Below are 22,463 nucleotides of genomic sequence, written 5' to 3'. Positions count from 1 at the left end.
CTTTTTTCAACCTGGACACTCCTGTGTAGTCGTCACATAATACCAGACCGCTGGATAATTGGGCAATTTTGCAGCATGTTCTGAGTATTGTATGTCAAATTGGATTCTCTGAGACTGTGCTACTGTTACAGACACTTTGATATGCGAAGCCCTCTGTTCTGTTAAAAGCTGTTTTATTATGTAGTCTGCTGTGTATGAGAAAATGATCAAACTACTGACAAAAGTATCTCTCAGATAGTTCACAGCTGTATTTATGGGGGAAAATTGCTTCATTTTCACATCATTATTTCCATTATTATGATGACTTGTCTGTATAAATACTTGTAAACAGTGTCTGATGATTTTTTGAGATGCACTGACACAGAAAAAACCACTAAACGCCGCAGATCTGTTTTTCCTGCCCCCTGTCAGATTTGGCCATCACACACTGTTCTAGTACAGATGATGTAGACGTCAGCTTCATCAAGCTAAAACAGTGCTCACAGCAGATGTTTGCACCTGCAGATTAATGAGAAATTGGTTTCCATGGGCAGATGGGAGATTACCACATTTGCAAGTAATAAACACCAGATTTATTAACAGGTGTAATTTTAACCCCTTACCAATAATAATACGTGCAGAGTAGCCCACATGCTGCAGGCTTGAAGGGGTAGGGAAAATGAAAGCTGGTGAGCTGGCTTCTCGCCCCCCTCACCTGTGCTACAGCTGACGGCTGCCCCTCCTGGAGCCTGGTTCTCATAGAGGTCTCTTCCTATTAAAAGGGAATTCTTCCTTCCTACCATCGCACCACTGCAAGTACCTGGGGTTATCTCTCTAACCTTGTAGTGTGTATTTTATTATTTATTATCCCCTCGAGACGACTGTTGCTGTGAGCTGAGGCTGTTTGACCAAAATTGAACTAATCTGAATCAAACACGTTGGTGCAAGTTGTAAGCTACGGGGTCGCGTCATTATTGCAGGTCACAATGAGGACAATATGGATTTGACCTCCCGAGCTGCTGCACGCTCATATGTGGATATTACATTTATGCTTTGCTACACCTTAAACCTCATTCTCATCACTAACGTGTTTTATGCCGTGTTAAATTTATTGTGTTATGCTGTAAAATAAACCCATTGCCCCCATAGGAGGATGTATTTTTATTGCTTTCTGTTCAGAGATAATGTTTATATTGTATTCTTGTCAGAGCTTGGGTCTCAGGAGGGTAATGGCAATCCGTGGAATAAATGTTCAGACTGCTCCCCACAGTGACAAAGTGAATTTTATGATTTCACCGGCGGCTCAGCGACTAAGCAAAGTCATTCAGACACCTTCCAGGATGTCTGGGATTTAGTAAGTCAGATATTCCAGTCTGGACCATAATGGTAGATCTGCTGACAGGCTGAAGATGCTGGTATGAAATATAGCCGTGATCAAAGCCATTTTACTCGCTTGTTAAAACACAGCATACAGTTTTAATAGCAGGCATAGTGAGGGGTGCACGCTCAGGCTGTCGTGGTATAAACATTGATGATAAGTGTGATATCAATGGTACAGTGTGTAAAACGTCATCAGTAGGCTGCAGCCATCTAAAATTTGTTTCTTTTCTCTCTCTCCCTCAACTACATAATCAAGCTACAGTGGCTGCTATAGTCTGTTTACTCTGGAAGAGATAAACTTTGTGAAATGAGTCGATGGAGCTCACTTCTGTCCAATGATGGCGATGCTGAGGGGAGCTTTTCTGTCAGTAAGCGCTGCTGTTAGCCTCTATTAGCTGCTGTTAGTGAAAGCATTAGTTAGCATTAGTTAAACTTTCTCATAATATCATGTAAAAATAAGAATTATTTAATATTGTTCAATTTATACAACATCAAATCACAACAGCAGTTGCTCAAGTCGCTTTATATTGTAAGGTAAAACCCCTAATCTAATCTAATCTAATATAATATAATATAATATAATATAATATAATGCAGTTAGTGGGGACAGGTTAATTGAAAAAACTAAATTGACCATAGGTGTGAATATGAGTGTGAATGGTTGTCTGTCTATGTGTTAGCCCTGCGGCAGACTGGCGACCTGTCCAGGGTGTACCCTGCTCCTCGCCCTAAGACAGCTGGGATAGGCTCTGGCCCTGACAAGGATAAGCGGAATGGATGATTGGAATAAAATATAATTAATATAATATCATTAAAATAATAATAAAATCTATAATAGAGAGAAAATCCCAACAATGTGAACTCTTGTACAATTTTCAGGACACTTGAGACTACCATTAAGGTCAAGTTGGGTGGAATGTTGGTGGTTTGATCCCAGTCTGCTCCAGTCTGCATGCCAAATATCCTTGGGCAAGATACTAACCCCATGTTGCTCTCAGATGCATCCATCAGAGTGTGAATGAGTGTTAGATAGAAAGTGCTTGTGCGAATGGGTGAATGTGAATGTAGGAGTTGTGTAAAGCTCTTTGAGTGTGCAGATAGAGTAGAAATTAAATTAAATTAAATTAAATTAAAAGTAACTTATAAGGTGTACTACACATGTGGCTGGTATCTAGGTCCATGCATAAAACATGAAACGGTGGCCATGTTTAAAGATGTAATTGCAAACTAATACTCAGTGTATATTTATGAGCACAGTTTTTCTGTTTTAATAACCTTAAAAAATGACTGGCTGTATCTTTTAAAAAAAAGAAAACAGGAAGCACTGCTATCATGTCACTGTTACACATTTATAACCCAGGCCTGCTCATGCCTGAACACTAAAAACTGGACACATTCACCCTTTCATTAGTGGGATCCCAGTGGGAAGCCTCTGGCTGGATGTTTTCCTTGTTACCGTCTTAGGTGCACGCTCACAAGCCTGCACTGCGTCAGTAACAAGGCAGCCAACAACCTGCTTTATCGTCCTTTTTTTACTCTTATAGGCGACCACAATGAACATCATGTTGTACTTACAGTAACAAGACTTCAAACTAATGACTGAGGCCATAAACTGCTTTCTCCAACCAGATGAGGAGCCTCGTGTGATAGAAAGCACCTGAACACCTGAAAGCCCCTGACTACAGCATTACACGTTTTCCCAGAGAGCACTCAGCACTCTACTAATTAGCTTAGCCTGCTGAAGAAAGCCTGATAGGTACCATCCCTTAAAACACCTGAAAGGCTTCACGTTGCGAGGTGAAAGAAAGGACGTATTTGTGAGTGCAGTGGTAAATGGAGTCCCGAGTTCAGCCAGCTGAGTGGGTGAACATAACAAATTTGCCAAGAAAACATCATTCTTGCTCCTCAGCTTGTTTGATTCTCATGTTTCTGTTACTCTTGGCGGATGAATTTTCATTATGAGACTGTTTTCTCCACTCCATACTCGCAAATTCGCTTTATGAGGCTGAATTATTGCATTTTAACCCCGCCTGATGCATAAATTCGACCAAATTTGTGTGCATTCCCATAACCACTGTTACCTTAATTGTCTTTGGCTATCATTTCCTGCTGAAACTTAGTGGTGGTGTGCAGAGGGCAAACGGTCCCCACAGCATCACGCACCACGATGCCCTGAAAGGATAAATGGTTTTATTTACAGCTCACACACTGTATGTACCCCTGCAGTGGTAAAACATTCTTTTTATTCATGCCTTTGCATTTGTGGGGTGAACTGCTGAGACGAAAAATAAATAATCATCAAGATCTCAGTGGTGTTTGTGTTCGCGATGTTCGTTATGTCCTGCCTACACTGTTTGCTCAGGGCGCAGCTGCACACCACGCTGACTTGCCAATTAGGCCTACACATTTCGTTACGCACCCTGCTGATTTTCCAATTACACCTACGCCGACACACACACTGGCGACCGTAATTAGGCCCATATCCTTTCAGCGACTCGCAGATGTGCGTATCACGAACGACCGCTGAGATTATCGCTCATACTGTACAGCTGTCAAACTCCAAGATGAAATCAATTAAATAAAGGTGGAAAGATGCGTGTGATAAAACGATAGCCTCCCGCGACAGCTTCGATTCTTCTGAATTGGTCGTATTTTTATGTTCACACAGATGAGTGCTCGCGGTAAAGTGAATTAAATATGTGGTTAAATGAGGGTAACTGCAGAGTTTATCTCCCTGCAGGGAACTGAACTGCCCCTCTTCCTCTTCTAAAGAGTTGGCAAAGTTATAATGACACAACAAGACATCCAGAGGCTTCTCATCAAATCCATAAAATGCCCCAAAATCACTGTAAAGAAAAAAAAATCTTATGAAGCCATACATGAATAATGATCTGACACTGTGTGCCTGTCTCTAACCTGTAAGAGCTAATCAAGTTCCCAGTATATTTGCCCTGAGAGGCCACAATACTAATTCTAAATTCTTCTGTCAAAAGTCTCCCATCACTCTCATTTCTTTATATTTTGCTAGGAAAATGGGGAAAAGGTGCAGCTTTTTATTGAAACATGCCGACATGGAAATATAGCATATAACGCAAAAACAGCCTGAAAGTGAACTTCAGTGTGAACAGCTCATTGCAAACTCTGAGCAGCTCTCTGTCATCTCTGTGAGGATCTTCAGGAATAGTTCTCCAGCTTCCTAAAGAACTTTCAAAGCTCTTGTTTGGATGTTTCTGCCTCAGGATGTTCCCACACTGCTTCAGTAATGCTGAGATCCGAGCTCTAGGGAGGCCCATCCGTGAATGATAGTGCATGGGTGGGCTTTCACTGCGCTGGCAGTGTGTTTGGGATCATTGTCATGCTGAAAAATGAAACTGCTGCAATCAGATGCTATCCATATTGTATGCAACCATGATGGAGCCTTTTACTCACCTCTCTGCACTGAATCATACATACTATTAATCTCTGGCTCTCTTCAACAACATGTCTTTGCCCTGTCTTCCTTCTCTCACCCCATCCGGTCGCGGCGGATTGTCGCCACTCCCTGAGCCTGGTTCTGCCGGAGGTTTCTTTCTGTTAAAAGGGAGTTTTTCCTTCCCACTGTTGCCAAAGTGCTTCCTCATAGGGGTCATATCATATCTTACAATATAAAGCACCTTGAGGAGACTGATATTGTGATCTGGCCTTGTATAAATAAATGAACAGTAGATGATCAGCTGAAGGTCCTGTGTCAGGCTGGACTTTTTGCTGTTCTTTAAGGACATGACTTTCAGATACTGTTTATCTGATGTCTGCTACTTTTCCTTTGTCTTCTGTTTGTCCAGTTTCCTGAAAAGTTTTTAAGGACACATCAGTTGACATGCTAAGTTTTTAACTATTAGCTCTTTGGGAATCATCTTGTTGGGACAAATACTATTTTCTGCGTGTCAAACTGTGCAATCTGTGGCATTATTCATAGTTTCAACTGTGAGAAGAAAGCATATGTTTTGTGACAGGCTGCCAAACTTAAAATTAGTCCTTTGGTAAGTTTTCTGTTATATATAGAATCACACTGATTCATCTCTATAATAGGTGCATTGTTTTATGTTTGAATAATTCATAGATCAGCGTTGAGTGGCTTAACAAACAAAGAGCAGAAAAAGATTCAGGCACAAGACTGGACTGAAAATGTGTCACAAAAGCAGCCAACATCCCCACAAAAACTCTGAAAGACCTTCAGGAAACTGGAGAACCACTTTTAAAGATTACAAGAGATAATAATAGGTGACTCAAGACATCCTAATATGCTGAAACATAAGTCCCTTCCAGTGTAACATCTTTTATCCGTGAAGCCACACAGTTCTTCGCAGAAACCGAGCACAACCCATCCTTTCCAATCAAAACAGTAATGAGTCACAAACTCTCTCCTTCCTGTTTGAGCTTCCATGGATGGCCACCTGGGGGCTCTCTGCTCCCACTCAAACTCCCAAATTAGACTTTATGGCCCTGGCTGTCAACTCATCTACCTTCACTTCCTTTTGATTGTTCATTTTATTCCCTTATGGTTTTAATTTCATTATGTGCCTTGTATTGCTGTGCTTTTCTCATTTCATTACATAATTCCAAGCAATTACATTCTAGGCACTGAGATTAAAATCTTTAAAACATTTCAGGATAAAATGTGAAAAACAACACATGGTACCAGTTATTTATTAAAGCTGGAGGACTCAAATGGATGTAAAGGGAATAATTCAATTTACTCTTTGGGATCAGGGTTTTGGTGTTTTTTTTCCCAGCAGCTTACACCGCCCTCTGATGGTCAGAATTGTTATTGCAATTGGCAATTTTTCTTTGGTTTGAGGGAAAAACTGTTCTTCTCTAACAATGCAGCACACTCTCTGTGTACTGCATATGGCACAGTAGTGGACTCATTAGAGTCAGCAGGGCTGGTGTTGAGTCATAGCCAACAGCCGTGCACAAAGACATTGCTCTGATTTAACAATTATTAGAGATTTTAACAGCAATTAAGAGTTTCATGAGGTATGAATGTTTTTGTGTGGGAAATATCATCAGAGGCACAAGCAGAGTTACAGACAATTGAATGAGCGCACAGTTGGGTTATCTCATTAGCCACATCTCCACAGCAAGGGTCTGCACGAAATGTAAATGTATTCAGCTGTCGACCTGCTCGCTCATCTGCCCCGAATCGTTCTATCGCTCATTTTCCGTTCGTTGTCTGGCCAGAACAGTGTGAAGATTTCAGTTAGTGAGCTCATTTCTTGTGCCTGTGCATCAGTGTCTCCACTCACCAGGAAAAAGCACCTTGATTTCTTTGCCCTTTTAACTTTTCACAGCATATTATTGCACTTGATTTTCATGCAGTGCACATCAAGCCCAAAGTGTGTGTAAAAGTGTGAATATTTTTCATTTTCAGTGGTGTCAGAGAAAATGTGAGTATTTGGAAAACAAAGATGCTGAGAGGAATGAGAGCTGGCACGGTGTGGGGCTCAGCTGTAGAAGGCAGTCAAATCAAGAAGAGTACCCACTGGCACTGTTTCAGCCTCTTCATTAATCAGATTCATCATAATGAGTGTGTGTGTGTGTGTATAGATAGATAGGCCATGCACACATGCTCGTGTGTTTTCATAGATCTGATAGAGTACGGAGCGGCTGCAAACACGCTGTAAATTATCCCAAAGCTGGCAAATGCAGCCGGTTTTGATCCGCAGAGGACGGCGGACAAGGATGCCACAAATGTGGGATTGCACACACAGTGTGAGACACCGGCACATTCCATCATTTGAGTACTGCAGCACTGGAGGGCTTCACTCCCATAAACCATCAGCGAATGAGAGTCCCTGACAGGTCCTCGCTGCCCTGCACCACTCAACAGATGTGAAATGGCCTGATAGGCTCCCCAGAGAGATGGAGAACTAGATGGGTAGGAAGGAGGGAGGTAGAAGAGTGGAGGCATAGCCCAGTGAGGAGCAGGGGGAGGGAAGGAGGAGAGGTGGAAGGTAAACTCTGTCTACACCGAGCAATATGAAGTGACAGGTAAATGACGTGGATTTCATGGATTTACACCTTTTTATGATTGCTTTACTGAATATAAAGATGCCGTATCGCCTCTGGGTTTTGGCATTTAATGAAACAATAACAGTGAATGTAATGGAGCAGTAGCACCCTCTAACAAAGAGTGATGACACTACAACGACTGCTCACTGCAGCTTTGGGCTGTTGTGCAGTAGAGAAAAAACAATGGATCTCAATCTGTGTCAGCTTCGATTTTCAGGCTTTCGTTTTTCCTTCTCAAGACACGAGGAAATTCTCTCAACCAGTGAATGACTTATTTATAATTTATCATCGTTTTTCAAAGCTCGTGTTTCCATTTCATTCGTCACGTTGCGTGACAACACAGTCAGATCTTCAGCGTTACCGAACAGCATCTTTACAGCGAGTGAATCGGTTATCCTCTGACTGTGTTTCTTCATGAGGTCCTGCGCTGACTGGCAGCTCGTCCACAGCCTGTTCTGCCTCTCAGCCTGTGACAGCTGGGACAGGCTCCAGCCCCCCTGCTATCCTGAAATAAGTGGAAGGAAATGGATGGATGGATATATTACTATCATTTGAGTCGCAGCAAATCATCCAATTAAAAACAAAATAAATGTCCCCATTAAACATGTAAAATTAGGCTGAATTAGTAAGCTGAAAGGGATGACACTAAAATAATGATGGCTCTAAAGTGCAAACTGGAATAATATGACCTTGCCCAGGTTTTAGCTGAAGGGGTTGGATAACTGCCCAAATGAAGTGCTGGATGGAGTTATTACTTCACCATGAATAAATGAACTGTGTGCCTGATCTGTTCCTAACTGTCTGCTTATAAAAGCAACCAGTCCGCTTTCAGCGAGATCGTGATAACACTTCAAAAGGAGGAATCTGGGTATTAAATATTTGATCAGTTTCAAATGCAAAGAAAGAAAAACACACAGTTTGCAGATAAATTTGGGGAACAGGAGAGTACATTTATCATAAGAAATAAAGACATTCTGCTGTGAGACAAGAACGAGGCATCGTTCCTCTCCCAAAAGTCCAGGAGCCGCTCTCCTCAGCTCACATGTTTAAGGACTGTACTTAAAAATGTAGTAGTTTTTTAGATGTCAAACATTTTCTCCGTCAAATCCAAAATGAGCTGGTGTTTCTCTCTTTCTTCCTGAGATAAAACAGATTAACATAATTCTCTTGGAGGCACCCATGTAGGAAAACGCAGGTTTCACAGCCTTCCATGGTCATCACTGATGCAATGACATCATAATGTCAAACACTGTACCGCTGTTAAAGTTTGTGCTGACAGTGTGTGCGATTAAAAAAATAATATTAGCTCAGAAATGTGACTCCAGCTGTGGAATCTAATTAAATGCATCCGCTCTGGTTCTGTTTTACCCTCGACTGCTTCTCTACTTTCACTACATTATTGTGACAGCTGCTGCTATCAGCTCACTTTGTTTCATATACACAACACACTGCATCGTATACACGCTCTAAAAACACTTTTTCCTTGTATCGGGGTATCAGGCTTTTGTTTTTATGTAAGCAAATATGATCAGTGACAGAGCAAAAATTAATTAGAACGCCGTAATCAATGATCACAACTCGATGTGAAGTCCATGTCTGAGTGGTTTATTAGAATAAGAAAGTTGACACAGAGTAAAGTCTCCATGCGGAGTGACAGGCAGAGCTCGGGACAATGTGGCGACATGGCGAACAACTGCTGGAGCGTGTCTGTGTGGTCGTATGAGTGTGGCCTTTGTGTTTGTGTGTGCTGCGCAGTTGTCGTAGGGTGCATGCACGTGTTGCTTTTGGCGTGACGACGGACAGATTTCTTCGCGGACACAAGCGCACACACACTTGCATGTACTGTACAAATTCACACGTCGCTACTTCTGTACACACACGGAGGCTTTGTCGTCATGCAGCTACTGCACTTAAATTACATGTAAGCATCAAGGTTATGTACACGTAGCAGGGACATGTGTTGTCATCCGATGACAGCCCGCCCCCGAGGCCCCGGGGCCGGCCTCTGGTGGGAGCCGCAGGACTCCTTCGCTCTGGAGGAGAACGGCCTCCTCCCAGAACTCGGTCTTTGTGGTTAATTCGCTCTGCCTCCTCTTCTTCCTCCGATTCACATTCAGATCCAAACAGGACGCAACACCTGGGTGCTGCTCACAGTACTGCTCGTCATGATAGTCATCGGGTTCATTGTCATCATCAAATCGGGCACATCAGAGAATTGAAATCATATACAGTAATATTCCATAGAAATCTTAAAACCAAGTATCTAGCACAGAAACAAACAATAGAAAAAAGCAAACATGACAAAAATGGTCAGCGCCGACTAAATACATCTACAACTTTACAAAAATGCAAACGTTGATTTTGTTTTCGCCGTTTGTGCTTTTTCTTCTCGCGTATTGGCCGGGGAGGTGCAGTCTCGTTTCACCACATCCCCGTGCATCGCTGGATTTCAAGCGAGTTAGCGTCCTTCCTGGACCTTTTCTGGGGCATAAAGCACGGACAGTGCACTGGAGCACCGTGGGGCAAAATGGCAGTTACTGGCTGGGGGGCATCACGTGACTGGGCCACACGGCACAAACAACCCCAACACACAAAGGCATGGTCTCTTCAGCGAGTGCGCACACACACATCTTAATAAATAAAATCACAGACTGGCTGGGTCACAAAGACAGAGATGGAAATTTTATGTGTGTGTGTTGATTCGTGCAGAGCAGAGATAAAGAGGAAGAATGTGTGTGTGTGTGTGTGTGTGTTTGCAGGACTGGAGGCAGTATATGCTACATTTAAATAAAACAAAGCAAAAGCCCTTATAGGAAAAAGAAAGCAATTTGCCACATGAGAGCTTACGGAAATGTCTAAAAACTGTTACGCATCAAGGATTTAATGTGAAATAAAGTGGAGGTTACTTTGATTTCTGTTTCTGTTACTGAATCATTAAATTAACCAGCTAACCTTTAATGGTGACAAGTGCAATGAGAGCTGGGCCGGCAGAGTCTGCTAACAATCAAAGGGTTTAAAGAAAAGGAGAAGAAGTGCAGCTGCTCGGTGAGGAGGAACGGGAATGACATGAAGTATGCAAAGAAAGGGGAGGATGATGGCTTTAATAAACAGAGCTCTCATGAGGTCCACGTGAATTTTTTAGCTCCGCTGTAATGTTGAACTAAGGTAATCAAATTATGCAGTCAGTAAAGTAACATGTACACCAGTCAGAGTCAGCCTACAGCAGGCCCGAGCCCAGCTCCCGATCCTAATTCAATTGTGCCCCAAATTTGGTTAAAGGTCCTTTTTGTGCGTTTGCACGCGAGTGTGTGTGTGTGTGTTTTGCTGGTGGTTAGCGGAGCTGGTTGAACAGCGCCTCCCTCTCAGGGCTGATGTGTCTGCAGTAATCTTCTCAGGGGCTCATCAGGCCATTAGAGGGCCGGGAATGTACTTTGCCTAATCAAGCATGTTTAGCGAAAAAACCGGAGGAGATGCAGAGCGAGGAGACGCCTCGCTGGGCACGCCGAGCAAGACAGAGAGGCCTCGTGGGCAGAGACGAGCGGTGTCCTGGCTGGTGGAGAGCTTCCTATCCTCAATACTAATGACCTGTTTCAGGGTGGAATGTGTAAAGAATACACTGCTTTAATGTGGTGGCGAGGCGGTAATGCAGTAACATCACGTTTGCCTGCTTGACCTCCTCCTCTGTCCTTGTCTTCGTAAATCTCTTTCACTGGCCTGTCTCATATATTACGTCAAGCCTGGCTGTACATTTGTTAGGGCTGGGTATTAAACCTCAACAGAAATGTGTCTGCGGAGCTGAACACTGTCAGGTGGTATCGAGTGTCGGGTCAGATTTATGCTTCTGTTTACGCTACTTGGATCACACGGTTCTTGTTCAAAATATGCCTGCATGTGTTTCGATGTGCTCGAACTACGTTTATTACTTATTTTGTAAAAGAAAAAAGGTGAAAAAATGCAAGAAGCTGCAGCAGAAACTGACGATGTCCGGCCAGACGTTTGGTGGGAATGGAGCTGATTTCAGGTGAGAGGCTGGGCTCACACACACAGGCAGACAGTCACAGACAGGCTAGAATCACCAGTCAAACTAAAACATATGCATTTGAGAAGAAGCCAGAGAACCTGAAGGCACAGTCAGAACATGCGAACGCCACACAGGAAGGTCTGCAGGTCCAAACCTAGACTCTGGACGCTGGATACTGGACGACCCCTGCAGGGAGATCGATCGATCGAAAGTTTTAAGACAGAAAACAAACTGAAAAACTTTGGAAACGGTGCCATAAATCCTCAGAGAGCTGAGAGGTGTGGGTACAAAGAAAGAGCTTTTCTGTCCCCACAAGTGCAGTCTACCTCCTCGGGTCTAATCACAGGACCTTCTCTTCTGGAGTTTAATACTAAGAAATACCAAACTGTTAAATCAAAGTGAAATGAAAAGCATTTTTTGGATCTGTTTTGCGTGCTTGTTCTTCCTGTGCCTGTGTGGGTTTCTCTCCAGGTGCTGCAGCTTCTTCCACAGTTCAAAGACATGCATGTTGATTAATAGTTTTATTGGACTGCTGCATTAAGGTATGAAACTGTCACCAGATGTGTGGGACTGGTCTCTGTAAGCTACAAACCTCCAGGGCACAATGACAGTACATTAGAGAGTACTGCCCCAGTGACGAGCTGTTGTAACCCTGGAGGTACTATAAGGTAGCTTAAAGTTTCTGGGCGGGCATGCGTCCCGCTTTGATGGAAAAACCACTGATCTGAATAGAAAAAGGGTCGTTTTGTATCAGGACCGAAAGATGTGTGTCTTGTGTTTGTTGATAGCATCTATAATTTAAAGCGGAAAACCCAGCTCGTCCATTTTAACTCGCTTCTTTGTGCGCGTTATAATGGTTTAAACGTATTCTATAGCATACTGCGCTCCCACGCAGGGCTCTGACATTGTTAACATGCATTTGTGAGTGTTAGACGGTCATTAATGGTTCAACAGAGAAAAGAAAAGCAGGGCGAGAATGAGAGTAAGATTGATCAAAGCTGTTTTGTTGCACTCAATATGAGTAACACATTCATGTATACAAGCCCTAAGAGACTCACACACTCATAAAAACACCACCTTTACGAACGTATGACCCAGATGAAGCTATCTACGTTTGAATTGAGGACAGATGAGAGCTGATGAAAATAGGAAACATCAAAAGATCAGACAACGCAGTGAAAGAGTAACTCCACACCCCAATATACCCATGCCCGTCTGTTTTCTTTATCCTGCTTTTGTTGGGAAACACACTGAGAGTAAGAAAGGGACGGAGCCACAAGGGATGACCATTGTGAACAGCGAGCAGTGCCCCTACTCTGGCCTCAGCCCCAGCTTCAGCCCCTCAGCTCCTCCCTGTCCCGGCAAACCAGTGAATCGCTAGTGTGCGTGAGCCGCGAGAGATGCCCGGGCCCAGTCGCTGCGTCTCTCGTGACGGATGGAGCTGCTGTCCTCCTCATTGATATTCCGCCGGGCTGTGGCGGTGGGCTAGGTCCTTGACTCTTAACGGTTATTTGTTGCCGCAGTCTCCTCCCGCCTCTGGGGCACAAAGAGTCTCAGTGTCGGGCAGAAGAGGCTGAATGGAGCTCCCAAGCGGCCGGGCAGACAGTCAGAGCTCACATTCCCTCCTTCAAATGAACTGCGGAGCCCGGGGAGGCCTCGGGTCAGGTCAGACAGACCCAGGCATACTGAGAGGCAGCAAGGGAGGGGGGTGGAGTGGAGATACTGTTCCTTTTTCCCAGAGCCTTTCCGACGTCTCGAAGCTTCGGTTTTCCTTGCTGAGAAGATGCTGATATAAAAATATCAAATTAAATTGGCTTTATCTTTATCCTTATATATATCTTGCTCATTATTGCTCTTTTTTTTACTTTCACAGAGCGAGTCCGACCTCCTCACTAGCCACCGATCAACCAACCATCCAAACCTCCGATTGGTGAACACAAAGAGCCTCAAGTAGACACGTGATAAAATCCGTCTGTCTCTCTGTGATTGGTTATAAAAAGAAAACAATGTTATTACCATCTTTGTTATACAGGTATACTTCACAGTTAAGACAGGACGCTGGCTGGGGTTGTCGTGGCCACACGCATTCGCACATACACACAGCGTGATTGGCTGAGAGTCGCGGCCCTTTGACGGCGACATCAGTTCGAGTCCAAAGAAAAGTACATGGTTGTCTGCTGGACGCCACCGGCATCAACAAACCAAAGCAGAAACGTGATTTCACACTTAAAGAAGATCCGTGGTGTTAAAACAGTGAACAGAATGGTGGAGGGAGACCTTTCACATTTGGTGCTGCAAGCCAAATTGTCATTTTATTTGTTTTTTTTTTTAATCTCCACACTGTCCTTCTATGAAGAGCCTTCGTTCTCCGCACCCCTCTTTTTAGCTCGCCGGTCGTCCCGTGGAGTCAAAGTCACGCTCTGCGGTTGGATCCACCGACAGAGCCGAGGTGCGCACCTCGGATTACGAACGGAGGAACGGAGATGTACAGAGAGTTGTCTCCTCTTTGTCAGCTCTCTCTCTTTGTCCCTCTCTTTAGTCAGCTGAGTGATGTCTGAACATTGAATGACAGTGAGAGAGGACAGACAGGGTAAGGTTGGACCGGGACAGTGAATCTGAGGGTTGTTTGATTCCAGTTTGCTGTTGGAGGGAAGGGGTTGGCGTCAGGGCTCGTCTGCGTCGCCTCACTGGCCACTGGGGTTGCGTTCGCCCACGCTCTTTCCTAGAAGATGGCTGAAGTCAGCCAGTTCTCCCAGCCCTCGGGGCCCATGCATGTCTGGCCTGATGAGGCCCTGGCGCTGAGGGTGATAGGGTGCGCCATTGTTGCTGTTGTAGTTGAGCGCCTCATGACTCCAGCGAGGCTCCCCGTAGTCCATGTGGGGAGTGGGAGCGGACACCACCCTCCGTCGGTCGGGGGAGTCCTGCGGCGTGGCAGGGTAGATGTATTCTCCTGCTGAGTTCCTTAGCGCACCGGTGGGGCGATTGCTACCGTGCTCCCCTCTCTGCGTGGCGAGGATCAGGTAGCGATGGCGTTCTGTGTGTGGAGGCAGCACCACCTCTCCTGGGTCATCTATCCGGACCATACCGCCGCCGCCTCCACCGCCGTGCAGGAACTTGGAGCTCAGGTAGATGACGGAGTTGTTAGGGCAGGGAGTCCCAACGGCAGTGAGGAAGGTCTGACTCTGGTCCCACTCGGTGTCCGGGAGACGTACGCCCCGTTTCTGCTGCAGGGGGGTCTGCTCGGGCGTGGGCAGCAAGCCAGGGTCCATCTCTCCTTTAGGCCAGCCGTTGGGTGTGACAAAGGGGTTGTCCGCCTGCGAACAGCGCCGCTCCCCGCCGCTGGTTCTCGTCACGCTCATCACTGACCCGCTGCGGCCCTGTCCCAGCATGCTTTGCTCTTTGTCACCTTTGCGCCGGGCGCCGCCGGCTCCAGAGCCGCGAGAGTGGCGGTGCCGGTGACTCATGATCCAGCAGACGGTGAGACCAGAAAGGACGGCTCCTGTTGCAAAAGCTGAAACAGCAGACACCACTAAGAGGTTTACGGACACGAGGCCATCGGGCTCCTCCATGAAACTCTCTTGGAGCAGAATTCCTAACAGAGAGAGAAAGAAAAAAGCCTTCAGTCAACTGGTGAAAGCACGCAAAAAGCATCAGCATTTCCTGCACAAAGCATGTGGGAGTTTGCAAACGGCCAGACAAAGTGACCTATTTTCTATCTCCTCTCTGTGGGTGGTAATGGTCGTATGCTTTCCAGCCAAGGTAGCTGTGGCTAATTGCCTTCATTATGTAAAGTGGATGGTGATTTTAATAGCTCTAATAACTGTCTTCCTGATTGAGAATAGCTCTCAAAGCTAACATGTTTCACAACATTAGCTTTACAGAGAGAGATGCCAAGTCTGTCGTTAATGGCGAGTAATAACTTCAAGCTTCCATACCATGAAAATCACTTATACAGTCCAGGTGCCGTTGACGTTACATGTGTACTGTAGCTAGTCTGACTTTAAACTATTTTGAAACAGAAATACCCTGTAAGTGTTAGCCCAACGTATGCATACATTTGTTTTCTTTGTGCAAGATGATTTCTTGCATGAGTGAATGCGAGGCATCATGTTTGTAGATAAAGAACAGCTAATCTGCGAAACACAACTTTCTGTATCTTGGGTTTTTTTGTTTTTTTTTTAGTGAGTACAAGAGATGAAGTCCCTCAGACAGAACTGTTTATGAATTATTGAAGATATGAAAACAGCAAGACCACAGCCTGGGCTGCCATGGATCAATTAGAAAAATGCCAGAAAAGAAGTCATTCTTTGCTGCGTAAGCTCTTGGGACCAGCACCAAATGAATACAATGAGAGCATGTGCGTGCCAAGGGAAGCAGATGAAGGCAAAAAAGAGGGTGTTAGAAGAGAGAGAGTCGTGGCCTAAAGCATACTTGAACATTTGGGGCCTTAGACAAACACTCGTAATAGTTGTTAAATTACAGCTCCAGTAGTGGCAGAGGGAGGAATGTCTCCACAAGGACAGCAAAATAAATCCTTTCTAAGAGAAAATAAATGAATATCATTAATAGACAGTGGGAGCCACTTACTCACTTACAAGTTGCCGAGCACAAAGCGGGGCAGAGAACGGGAGGAATAATGAACACGAGGAAAACGGCACTGTTGTGTTTTTAAACAAACATACTTTTATTAACAGAGACATTCATTTTTAATGGTGCCGGTTGTGGTTCAAACACTCCAGCAAGAGACAGCCTGGTGCTTAATTAAAGTGGCCAGTGGCTTTGTCTCGTTTGGTGTTATGCTACACATTGGCATTAAAGCAGGGGAATGGGAGCTAAGACGCTGTGAGAGGCGGCCGAACGGCCACGGCGCTCTCGGCTGGATTAAAAGGGGGTAAAAACTTTGACTCTTTACTGACCTAAAAATGATTCTGAACTTTTTGTCCAACCAAACGCATTACCAAGAAATCCTGCGTGGAGACATCTGGCCATTTGTGGACTGGACATTGAGCTGCCACACAAACTGTTTAACTCAACACCGACAGCAGTGACTCACAAATTTAGCTTTCGCTCAGGACAACCTGACACTGTGGCCAACTTGCATATATATAAAAACCTGTTTAGGAAATCTACCGACAATACATAAAATGAGACATCACGCTCCAAGAGCCGGGAAGCACGAACCAGCGTCTTTTCACACACAGGCAGTAAAACGTTCAGGTAAACAGAAGCTCTATTTTCAGCTTAAATGAGACTTTCCGAGGGCAGATTGTATCCGCTGTAAATACGGACCCCCCTGAAGCCAATCTCTCTCTGCTGGGACTCGACAGGAACAGGAAGCCACGACTTTACCATCAGAACATTTTTTTTATGAGCACAACCAAGCATCTGTAATCAGAAAAACACACAGCAGGTGTATCAACAGCCCTGAAGAGGAAACCACAATCAAAATAAACTGAGTTTAAAAAGAAAAATTACACTTTCCCCTCAAGAAATTTCCCATAAATGCCACAAATATCCTATAAACATTTACCAGTTTAGCCTGCCATCATCACTGAAGCCGTAACAAGCAGGCAGACAATGATAAAACTCCAAATGAAATTAAAAATAATATTAGACAACACCCTGACTGTTACTTCCTGTGTGAAAGGGCTGGATAAAAACAAGGACGCCGTCTCCAGCAGACAAATCTGCAGCCTCATCTTGAAGTAACTTCATAAAGTTGTGCGGTTTTGTACGGTGCACACTGCTGCATCAGTGCTTACAGGATGTGGGTAATTTAACCTGTGAATAATGGGGTGTAATAGTGAGCACAGCTGTTATTTGAATTTGTTAGGTATTAGCATATTCTGCGTTCTTCATCATCGACCAGAAATCGTGTAGCCATGAAACACTCTTAATGAAAAGTTTTTATTGCGTTTAACTTTATTAAAAAATGTCAAAATTTGAAGACAAATGGGTTTAATAATAATTAAATAACAGCTTCGTGGTTTATAACAAAAAATTAATAATTTCTCATTCGAGGAATAAATTCATTGAAAAACCATTTCGTTTTTCTCAGATAATTTCAGTGTTAGGTGTTGTAATACTTCGGGTTTGACCTTTTGTGGAACTCACTGGACTTTACTTGCAGTTTATTTACTTTTCTGCCAACAAAATCCTCAAACTCTTTGGGCTCAGCCACGTCTTAAGAACATTTTACGATCACTGAGCATTAAAAACTAAATTAACAACAGAAAAACTTTGGTTTCAACTGCCAACTTGAAGCTCTTCTCCTTAGTGAGGAAATGCTGATAGCTGTAATATTTATCAGGCTCTCCGTCTTAGTTTGACGTGTCAATATTTGCTATTTAACAAAAAGCTCATGTGAGGCAGACAAAATATTTTTGCGTATTTTGACCCAATAACAGGAATATTACAGCTTCACTCTGTCTGTCTCTGCCAACAATCATATGACTCCCTATGAGCGAGCGCTTTGGTGATAGTGGAAAGGAAAAACTCCCTTTTAATAGGAAGAAACCTCCAGCAGAGCCAGGCTCAAGGAGGAGGCTTGGTTTACCCACAGCCAGCAGCGCTGGAGCAGCTGCCACCTCCTCACACCACCCACCCTACTTAAAGCAAGGGTGTCAAACATCAGGTCCTGGGGCAAGAATTGGCCTAACAGAGACTCCAATAAAGCTCCTCTGGACAGCTTTGGAAAACGTGAAGGGAGTCATAAATTTTGGACTTCTGATTGTATTACACATTTCTTTTTACTGATAAGGACTCTGAACACGGCCATTCATGCTACACTAAAGTAATCAGGTTAATAGATTATTCCGTCATTAAATGATGGAAATGTTTTTTGAAATTGGAGCTTCACTGAGCGGGCTGCGCGTGGCCCACGATGTAAAACGAGTTTGGCGTGTCTGCCTTAAAGCATGACTGCACCCCACAGAGCTGAGGTGACAATGGGCACAACTGCACTTAATCATTCATCCATCCCTTGTCACTAACAATTAAATGTTAGAGCTTGGACAATAGATTGCGGACGCCATCGATGTGAGCTCACACACTCACAAGTTTGCAATTTCCATCGATTGAATCCTGCCATTAATCAAGTGGCCTTGTTGGTCAATCAATGTCCTTTTCATCACTAATTAGTGCTTTATCACCAATCCGCTGAGCTCAGTGAAACACGTGGACACAGGCTTTAGTTGTAGCCTGCTAATTATGTGACACACACACAGTTCAGTTCGGTTCAGCATCACACAAATGTTCCTCAATAAGCCGAGATCAGCGGGATCGTGTCAGCCTTAGAGCGTAATACGATCTGTATTTGTCTTTCATTTCTGCTTTTGGTTGATTCAACAATCCCTCCTCCCCACGTTCCCATTTTTTCCCCAATCACTTCATCACAGCCTCTGAATATTAACACGTATCGACAAAAGAATAAGTTTGCTCTCCTGCAGCAGGTCCTCACATGTGGTTCATGCTATGCATTGGAAAGTGTTTATTTGACCGTGTGTTAAGGCTTATTTAGGATTTTGCCCAACAGGATGTAAAAAGTTGATTGCCTAATATTTCAAAATTGCTCTGAGCACAGATGGCAGCTCATAATTGAGATCTCAGAGCATATCAAAACACAGCCAGCTCATGGTTACGCAGGCTAACCAGCACAGTCTTTGTGTATTCCTTTAAGCACCCATGCTCTTCCATGTTTGGACTGAATTTGGCGTTTGTTCACTGGGAGTTCTTCTCTCCTTGAACATATTGTTGGCATCTTTGGTCGCGCAGCCTAAACACAGGCTGATTATTGTTGTATTTATTTCCATGTTTTTGGCCGATATTCAGCTCGGAGAGCTTGTCAGCTTTAGTTACATTATTGTTCCTCTCTTCAGGAAAATGGACATTTTTGATGCACAGATGCGACACAGAGGCAGGAGGTTACTACCATATTCCCTCTGCTCTACTCCTACACACACACAGAGGCTTGAGGAGTTTGAAAAGTCAGGTATTGCAAGTATCTAGGGTTGGATTTTTCTTCAATAATCCCTCGAGTCCTGATGAGTTTGTAAATGAAAATGAAGTTCTGCGACCGCAGAAAAATTCAGAACGAGGCAATAACCGCCACAAATCTCCTCTCCCACGCTCGAAACATCTGGAATTGTTCGCAGTGCACTCGGATGCAGAGGTTTCAGATGCTTCTTTAACGTGTACCTCGGCTGTGGTCCAGGCTTGCTGTGTGACACTTTAGATTAAATTCTGCATGACTGCAATAATGCTGCTGTCAGCTTCATGCAGGGGCACGTTTCTGACAAGTGTGTTTATTATTGCTGTACGAGTGTGTGTGTGTGTGTCACAGCAATCATGGCACCCCAACTCTCTTGCTCTCTCTCTCTTTGACATGGACACTTAGATATGTTAATTATTTTTTGCCAGCTTCTTTTATCCCCCACTTATGTCTTTCTTGGATGCTTGACATCGAGAGGAAATCTTTAGCCAGTGGGAATAAGCTGAAAAAGGATTACGATGATAAAGAGAGCACGCAGAAAGCAGAGCGATTGGGTAGTGTGCGTTTTTGTGACAGCAGGCAGGTTTCCCCGCATCCTTGGGGTGACAGCAGAAACTACTGCTCGCGCGCTCCTTCCTCATCTCGGTTCCTTCTCTTCTCCAATCCTGCTCACTTATTAAACCTTAATAGAAGCCAACAGGCCTGCCTGTCAGCCTGACGAACACTGAGCTGCTTGTCTCCGGGCTTCCAGCTCCAATTACAGCGTAACAATGAGAAGAAGGGAGAGGAGAGCGATTTTACAGTATGTATGCTAAAAAAGGAGAAAAAAAAGAAAGAAAGTGGGAGGAGAAGAGAGGACATGAGACAAAAGAGGGGGCGAAGATGAGAGGGAGGACACGGCTAATAAAAAAAAGGAGAGGGGATTAAAGAGGTGACCACAAAAGCGAAATACGACCGAGGAGGGAGCACAGAGGAGAGAGAGCGAAGAGGTGTAGTTCCCTGTTGATGAAAGCAACACTGATAAGATATTTGCTCGAATATACTTTTATACCGCCTAACTGTCAAAATCAAAAGCACAAAGAAAATCAGAGTTTCTCTGGTATTTCGCCGGCTTTGTCTCTAACCCGCAGTCATCCGTTCCTTCGCGCGGCGCCGTCCTGCCCTCCCTCCTATCCGCTTGTTAGCCGTTAATCCTTTCTCAATTTCTCTCTCCTACCCACCGCTCCTTTGATCACCGGGGGTGGCGGCATGATGGGAGTAATAGCTTCGAACTCAAAAGAGAAGAAAGGAAACTTTTATTCACATACTTTCAAATCAAGGTTGCTCCAGTAAAATCTAATTTTATATTCGGGTGTCAAAGTTTCTGTTACTTCTGCAGCGTGACAGACGCGGTTACGCTAAATTTCTGTGCCTACCAATAATCGCTCGTACTTGTCCTCCACTCTCATTTCTACCTCCCCGCATTTAGAAAGTGAGTAAAGGAAATTATTGAAAAGCCCTGCTAGCCGTGCCAGTTGTTCAACATTTGCCTTGATTAGAGCTCTGGCAGAAGACTCGGTATCTGCTCGCTCCAGAATCACAGTTTGGCGCCACTTTCAACAAAGGCCTTGTGAACGTGTGTGAATGAGACGAAGGGAAGGAAAATTATTTTCGACCCACCATCGGTGATGATGATTATGATTAGAGAAGTGCAGCCAAGGCATAATCCCTGTTTATCACATGTACTGAGTCTTATCGTTCTGGCAGATTTGGCCATGGTTTCTGTAGGTTATGATGATACTGTAATGACTGCAAAAACTGGGAACACGGCAGTGACCTCCAGAAAAACACGAGTTCAGACAATCGCTGAAAGATTTACTGGCGTTAAACTGTTATCTTGCAGCATGCCCACTGTTATCTACAGCCACAGCTCCCGTCGGTGTACTGTGATCTACACAACATGTGTTTTACAGGCAGTTTACACGAGTCTAAGCAGCTGACTGTTCTTACGCCACTGATTTGTTCTCATTTCTGTGCCGTAGTCTGATACATATAAAGCTATAAATGCAGCTTATGAAGGGGAGAGCAGCGTGCCGTGATTTATGAACTGAATCATCATCAGTTTGCAAATTCTGAACACATTTTAATGATCACTAAATCACTGTGATCTTTATTTGCCATAGTTATTATTTAACAAAATAAAACACCTTTCAGCGATGTTGAAACTGGGTTTTTTGGAGACCCGGGATGTAAATCTGTCCGTCTCTATAACATTCCCACGCGCCTTTGCACTCGACAAAGAAAAAAAAAACGCTGTTGTTTTTACAGCAGTTTGTTACGCTGGACTTCTGAATGGAGTTTGACGATTGAGGAAGAAAGCTACGCAGCTAGTGAGGATGGGGTGCTAGCCGGGGCGTGTGCGCATTCTTCGTATCACAGAAATGAAATTGAAATGTTTGCTAAAACAAACCAGACTGAAAATTTAGTTTTAGGTTTTGAATAAAACTATGAAGTGTTCGTTTTTGGTGTTCCCGCCAGCATCATGACTCACACCGGTTTCGATTACCATCCGCTAGCGTTAGCCATTTTAGATGCTAACAAATTAATTTGCAAACTATTTGAGGTTGCTACAGTTCGATAAGTTCCTTAATCAAAAGGCAAGCAGGGGAACTTTTATGCGGTTTGAGAGCCAGAATCCATGTTTTAGAAATACAGCACATCAAAACAGAACAAAGAGACTTCACCGCTTCCCGGTGGACCTGTCGATGCCACGAGCGCACACTTCTGAGCTTGATAGGTTACGACTGTGTCAGCGTACAGCCGGTGATCTGAGGGGCTTTCATCTCTGGAATCCACCATTTCTATGCATAATGTTAATGTGTTTATGCACGCAGTGACGGCGGGATTTCACGTGGCAAAGCACGTGCGCTGTAGTGTGAACAAGTGTGTATAGATGTATGAATATGTGTGAGTTAATAAGTAAGTGCGCGCTGTGCCTGCACCCATGGCTCAGTGATTTTGCTCATTATCCTCGTCTCCTTCTCCTCTGTTGAAGAGACTGCA

At 44.2% G+C, this 22,463-nt stretch overlaps 1 protein-coding gene across 1 annotated transcript in view; it reads right to left on the bottom strand.

The window, feature by feature from the left end:
• Positions 1 to 9,004: 9,004 nt before the first annotated feature.
• The window catches only part of sema6bb (sema domain, transmembrane domain (TM), and cytoplasmic domain, (semaphorin) 6Bb), a 127,794-nt gene continuing 114,335 nt past the window's right edge, over positions 9,005 to 22,463 (bottom strand). Inside the window, exon 17 of the mRNA XM_063466141.2 lies at positions 9,005 to 15,023. Within this exon, the coding sequence (XP_063322211.1) occupies positions 14,116 to 15,023 (908 nt within the window). The 3' untranslated portion in view covers positions 9,005 to 14,115. The remainder of the gene's footprint in view (positions 15,024 to 22,463) is intronic.

The sequence above is a fragment of the Pelmatolapia mariae genome, linkage group LG23 (assembly GCF_036321145.2).
Source record: "Pelmatolapia mariae isolate MD_Pm_ZW linkage group LG23, Pm_UMD_F_2, whole genome shotgun sequence".
Lineage (NCBI taxonomy): Eukaryota > Metazoa > Chordata > Actinopteri > Cichliformes > Cichlidae > Pelmatolapia > Pelmatolapia mariae.
Note: the sequence above shows the minus strand (reverse complement) of the source record. Positions and strands in the feature narration are given on the sequence as shown.